Source organism: Rhinopithecus bieti, unplaced genomic scaffold (assembly GCF_001698545.2).
Source record: "Rhinopithecus bieti isolate Rb0 unplaced genomic scaffold, ASM169854v2 scaffold_74225, whole genome shotgun sequence".
In the NCBI taxonomy this organism is placed as follows: Eukaryota; Metazoa; Chordata; class Mammalia; order Primates; family Cercopithecidae; genus Rhinopithecus; species Rhinopithecus bieti.
The window spans coordinates 64,658-71,239 of record NW_016827667.1 but is presented as its reverse complement, the minus strand read 5'-3'; the positions used below and the strand labels follow the sequence as shown (position 1 = coordinate 71,239).

General features: G+C 48.3%; 1 protein-coding gene across 1 annotated transcript in view; it reads right to left on the bottom strand.

The window, feature by feature from the left end:
* The window catches only part of IVD (isovaleryl-CoA dehydrogenase), a 15,099-nt gene extending 12,207 nt beyond the window's left edge, over positions 1 to 2,892 (bottom strand). Inside the window, exons 1-3 of the mRNA XM_017864023.1 lie at positions 2,638 to 2,892; positions 900 to 989; positions 640 to 691 (exon numbers count right to left, since the gene is read on the bottom strand). Coding sequence (XP_017719512.1) covers positions 640 to 691; positions 900 to 989; positions 2,638 to 2,781 — 286 coding nt within the window. The 5' untranslated portion in view covers positions 2,782 to 2,892. The remainder of the gene's footprint in view (positions 1 to 639; positions 692 to 899; positions 990 to 2,637) is intronic.
* Between the last annotated feature and the right edge of the window lie 3,690 nt (positions 2,893 to 6,582).

Below are 6,582 nucleotides of genomic sequence, written 5' to 3'. Positions count from 1 at the left end.
AAAAAAAAAAAAAAAAAAAGAATATCCAAACCAGAGCCTGCCAGATCCCTGCCTTCTCCCTCCAGAGAGCCTAGTAAACACATCATCTGGCCACCTCACCTGGAACCCCAGATAGACATCTCTCTCCCCTGCCCACCCCCCACCCTACTCCCCCTGCCATCTGCTCCCAAATGAGCTCCAAGGTGTGGGCAGAAGAGGACACAGGCAGTCCCTGCAGGGACACCCTGCCCGGAGTGCTCCTGCCGAGAGGCCACAGGTAGGACAAAGCTTATAGGGATTAGGGGAGGCAGTAGGACTGAGGTACCATGAAGACAGCCACTTGATCCAGAGTTTTCTAAACTTCCCAAATCACCTGGGTGAGCCTGTTAAGTAAGCAGAGTTCAAGAGTTGGACTGATCCTGATCCAAGTGAGCCACAATGACCAAGTTAATCCCTCTGCCTTCTCCACATCACTGTCTAATAAAATAGAAGAGTGTTCTGTTCTCTGGGCTGACAATCAATGGGTGCTTTCACAGGTCCAAAAGATGCAGTTCTTGGTTTCTTTAAACACAATCTTTCCCTTCCCTTCCTGCTTCTTTTGGGAACTATCTTAAAAGGCACACAAGAAAAGTTCTCTTTAGGGAAATACACTATACTCACCAGGGGCTGTGATGCCCAATACGCCCAGGTTCCCCAGCTGCTTCCAAAACTCCTGCCAACAGAATAGAGTGGAATGAGTGTTGAGGGGAAGGCAGCCAGTCACATGTGGCTGGAACAATGAGACGCCAACACTTCAGAGAGAGGGGCTGCATTCTTAGGGAGGCTTCATTTACCAGAAAACTGCGTGAGCTCTTCCAGGCAGCAGTGAAGCTCAGCCCCACTCCCAGACTGCCCCCCAATGCCCAGGCCTCCCAACTCACTCGCAGGTTCTTGAACTCATTGCTGCGATCAATCTCCTGCGCCTTGGGGGCCAGGTGCTCCTGAAGGAACTTAGCCATGGTCTGACGAAGCTAATAGGAGAGAAGTAAACGGATGCCACTGCGGAAGGCATCTCCACTACCAAGGCACACTCAAGAGAAAAGGCCACAAGCAACTTCACCAAACAGCATCGGACTGAAAGTGAGAGGCCTCAGTAGTTTATGTCTCCTCAGAGATGATCTTCTTTCTTAAGGTCTTCAGCCTAGATAGCTTGATGGTAATTTTTAAAATGTCACACCCTATGTAAAAATCATTCCATTGGTTTCCACTATACTTAGAATGAAACACAAGCTTCTCACCCAGGTCTGCTAGGCCCTGCAGGAGCTGACCCCAGCTGACTCTCCCAGCTTCCCCAGCACCTTCCCACCTCCCACCCTCTGTGCTCCAGCTGCATTCCAGGCAGCCTCAAGATCTCAACAGTTGTCAGCCTCTTTCAAGCTCCTGAACCTTTGACTAAAAGGGACTGATTACCCAAAGAGATTAGAAACTCCTCTTGGTGGCTGGGCATAGTGGTTCACGCCTGTAATCCCAGCACTTTGGGAGGCTGAGGCAGGAGGATCACCTGAGGTTGGGAGTTTGAGACCAGCCTGACCAACATGGAGAAACTCCGTCTCTACTAAAGATAACAAATTAGCCGGGCGTGGTGGCGCATGCCTGTAATCCCAGCTACTTGGAAGGCTGAGGCAGAAGAATCACTTGAACCTGGGAGGTGGAGGTTGCGGTGAGCAGAGATCGTGCCATTACACTCCAGCCTGGGCAACAAGAGCGAAACTCCGTCTCAAAAAAAAAAAAAAAAAAAAAAAAAAGAAAAGAAAAGAAAAGAAAAAGAAAGAAACTCCTCTTGCCAGGAAAGCTTGAGAACAGGGATTGAACCCTTTCTGCCTGAGGTGGTTCATGGAAGCTCTGAGCGTTCGCTGGCTGTAAACATAAACTATGGAGTTGCTGGGAGGCTCACACCTCCACCAGCTCCATCCAGCCTCCAAGTGAAGCCTCAGGAAGGACTCTGGTTCCGCTCCATTTGTAAATACTTCTTCGTCTTCTTCTTTTCTATTTTTTATGAGATGGGGGTCTGGCTGTGTTGCTCAGGCTGATCTCAAACCCCTGAGCTCAAACAATCCTCCTATCTCTGCCTCCCAAAGCGCTAGGGTTACAGGTGTGAGCCACGGTGCCTGGCCTTTAATTGCTTCTTTCAAGTACTTGTTCAACTTTGTGTTTTGACCCAATGGGCTGAAGAGCGATAGGAGAGCTCACTGTAGCTTTTTAAAACCCTCAAACTGTTTATACAAAAAAGACTCCCTGGTGATTACGATGATCACCCAGGTGCCAGAAGCATATCTCAGACTGTTCAGGTTAAGTGAACTACATACAGATTGAGGGCCCTTGTGCCACAAGCAGTAGCCTGGCCAATCCTCCACCAAAACACCATCGGTCTCCCAGGAGCTCTCCCAGCCTCGACTCCTCTCTACTTCCAGCAGTACTGCCCTGCTGTCTCAAATCTTCACCCCACAGACGTCAGGCTGAGGTCAGAGGACCGGCCCGAGGCCGGAGGCCCCCCATCCCGCCCGGGCGCTGGCGCTCCCAACGGCCCACGGGCAAAAGCCAAGGCTGGGTGGACGCTGGGCCGATGGGGACCATGCAGGAAGGAGACCTTGGGGCTAGGAAGGGGGTCAGTCTCCTCACCTGCCTCTGCTCTTCGCTTAGCCCGTTGATTGCATCGTCCACCGGTAAAAGCGAGTGGGCCCGCTGAGAAACGAAGCCGGCAAGCGGCGGCCGCAGCCTCCAGCTCGCCACACGCCAACCCAGCAGCCGAGTCGCAGTCGCCATCTCTGCCCTGAACCAAGAGCTTGAGCTGCTGCTGAGCCAGCTCTTAGCTCCACCAATCCAGGCTTCGCCGACCCGCAAACCGACGAGGGGGTGGGTCTGCAGCAGCCAATCACTCTAGGCGGCCCGCCGAAGGCTGTGCTGCCCTTGGACCGCACCCGAGCCGATCAACCGTGATCGCCCGCCAGCTTCCAGCCAATGCAACGGCTGCAGGCCGGGTGGCCCTGCCCTGAGCGCTAGAAATGCTGGCGTGCTCCCTAGGATGGGTGTTTTTAGGGGGGTAGAAGAGCAAGTGTTTTTTTTCTTTCTTTTTATCTCCCTGTGTTGAAATAGCAGCCCCTAACTGCGGAAATCTCTCTGTGGGAAAGCAAAGTGTGGAAACAGCAATCAGAAAACTGCCCACGTGCTCAGTAAATTAGTCAAGCATCTCTGGAATAATTAAGATCGGAAAAGTAGTGCTTGCTCTAATGTGCACACTGCTTATAACTTAGTACACCTTTCTTTATTTGCTTTATTATATGACAAGGTTTGTAGATTTTGATTCACGGTTTTGGTGTGTGTGTGTGTGTGTGTGTGTGTGTGACAGAGTCTCGCTCTGTCGTCCAGGCTGGAGTGCAGTGAAGTGCTCTGTCCCCCAGGCTGGAGTGCAGTGATGCGATCTCGGCTCACTGCAAGCTCCGCCTCCCGGGTTCACACCATTCTCCTGCCTCAGCCTCCCAAGTAGCTGGGACTACAGGTGCCCGCCACCACGCCCGGCTCATTTTTTTGTATTTTTAGTAGAGACGGGGTTTCACCGTGTTAACCAGGATGGTCTCGATCTCCTGGCCTTGTGATCCGCCCGCCTCTGCCTCCCAAAGTGCTGAAATTACAGGCGTGAACCACTGCGCGCGGCCTTGATTTATGTTTTATGGGAAAGGGGTTATTAAGGAGTAGCTGCCTTCCAGATTGGAGACGCGCCTCGATTTACAGTGGGGTTACTTCTCGATAAACCCATCGTAAATGGAAAATATTGTAAGTCAAAAATGCACTTTAAAAATACACCTAGGCCGGACGTGATGGCTCACGCCTGTAATTCCAGCACTTTGGGAGGCAGAGGTGGGGAGATCACGAGGTCAGGAGATCAAGAACATCCTGGCTAACAAGGTGAAACCCCGTCTCTACTAAAAATACAGAAAATTAGCTGGGTGTGGTAGTGGGCGTCTGTGGTCCCAGCTAGTCAGGAGGCTGAAGCAGGAGAATGGCGTGAACCTGGGAGGCAGAGATTGCAGTGAGCCGAGATCGCGCCACTGCACTCCAGCCTGGGCGACAGACTGTAAGTTGGGGACCATTTGTATTCAATATGTGTTAAATATTAAATGGTACATATTTACGTATTATACTATATATGTTAAATAAGATGTATTAAATAGGCTGGGCGTGGTGGCTCATGCCTGTAATCCTAGGACTTTGGGAGCTTAGGTGGGAAGATTGTTCGAGGCCAGGAGTTCAAGACCATCCTGTGCAACATAGGGAGACATTGTCTCCACAAAACATTTGAGAAAACAAACAACAACAAAAGATGTATTAAATAGTAAATAATATGTATTTAATACACCATAGGAATAACAGTCAGGACTTAGAAACACGGGTTTGGGACACAGGGAAAGGAAGAGTGGTGAGGGGAAAGAGGAGAGCTGATGGAATTAAGTCTCTATTCCCTCCCCACTTGCTCTATTTACCTCCTCCATGTTGTGTCAATGTTCTTTATTTTTTAAATTTAATTAATTAATTAGAGACAGGGCGGAGGGGGGACGGTCTCACTATGTTGCCCAAGCTGATCCAAAGGCTCATGTGATCCTCCCGCCTTGGCCTCCCAAAGTGCTAGAATTACAGGCATGAGCCACGGAACCCAGCCGAGTCAATGCTCTTGAACAACTCATCTCAGGTTGGTACGCTGAGTCCAGGAACGGGTCTATGCAATCCCACTACATAGCTGTGGGACTTTCAGCAAGTTCCTTAGATCTTTTCAGTCGCTGCTTTATCCTCTTTAAAATGAAAACAATACCAGCCAACTTTAAGGCTATTATAAGGAATAAAGGCGATTGCATACTTAATGATTCAGCACAGTACTTGGCACATTGCTCTCATTTTCAGATCATTCATACCACATCCAACTTCCCTGCACCCATTCCTCAGCTTCTAACTTACCCCCTTACCATAATTTGAAGTCCTATTGAGAAGTTAACGCCCGATCATAGCACTGCTTTTTTTTTTTAATCAGGTTGAAATTAATTTTTTTTTTTTTGAGTCAGGATCTCTGTCACCTAGGCTGCAGTGCAGTGGCAAAATCATGGCTTACTGCCATGACTGGATTCAAGCAATCCTCTGGCCTCAGCCTGCCAAGTAGACGGGACTACAGGCATATGTCACTGGCCTAATATATATATCTATACACATATACATACACACATATATACATACATATATATATGTATATATGTATATTGTAGAGATGAGGGACTCACTATGTTGCCCAGGCTGGTCTCAAACTCCTGGCCTCAAGCAATCCTCCTGCCTTGGCCTCCCAAACTGCTTGGATTACAGGCATGAGCCACTGCACCAGCCCACCTTTATTAGTTTCTTGAATATTCCAGTATTTTATGTAAATACAAGCAATTATGAATATATATTCTTCTTACACTTAACAAAGTATCTTGGAGATCTTGGCATATCACTATGTTAAGAGCGTCCTCTTTTTTCTTTTTTTAAAGACTATTCCACTGTATAGACACACCATAGTTTTTCTTCTTATGAATGAGGTGGAGGATTTTTTCATACAGAAAGCCCTTATTTTTCTGTGGACTGTCAGATCATGTCCTTTGCCTATTTATGTGTTGCACTGTTGGCACTTAACTCAAACCTACAATAAATGTGTAGATTCACTGGAAAAGAATCAGGTCTGAGAGGAAAGACTTTGAGCTTGTTTTGGGCACAATTATGTTTGAAGCACTTTTGAGTCATCTTTTTTTTTTTTTTTTTTTTGATGGAGTTTCGCTCTGTCGCCCAGGCTGGAGTGCAGTGGCTGGATCTCAGCTCACTGCAAGCTCCGCCTCCCGGGTTTACGCCATTCTCCTGCCTCAGCCTCCTGAGTAGCTGGGACTACAGGCGCCCGCCACGTCGCCCGGCTAGTTTTTTTGTATTTTTTAGTAGAGACAGGGTTTCACCATGTTCGCCAGGATGGTCTCGATCTCCTGACCTCGTGATCCGCCCGTCTCGGCCTCCCAAAGTGCTGGGATTACAGGCTTGAGCCACCGCGCCTGGCCATGAGTCATCTTAAAAAGTAATGTGGGCCAGCCATGGTGGCTCACACCTGTAATTCCAACATTCTAGGAGGCTGAGGCAGTAGGATCACTTGAGGTCAGGAGTTCGAGACCAGCCTGAGTAACACAATAAGACTGGTTTCTACAAAAAATTTTAAAAATTAGCCAGGCATGGTGGGTTGTGCTTGTAGTGTCAGCTTCTTGAGAGACTGAGACTGGAGGATGGTTTGAACCCAGGAGTCTGAGGTCACAGTGTGTTATGATCAGGCCACTGTACTCCAGTCTAGGTAACAGAACAAAACACTGTCTCTAAAAAAAATTAAAAACAGAAAATAAAGAGATTAACAAAATTAAACTGGGTGCTGTGGTACATACCTGTAATCCTAGCTACTGAGGTGGCCAAGGTAGGAGGACTGCTTGAACCCAGGGGTTGGAGTCTAGTCTGGGCAACATAGCAAGAGCCTATCTCCTAAAATAAAAAAAGATTTTAAAAATTGATAGGCCG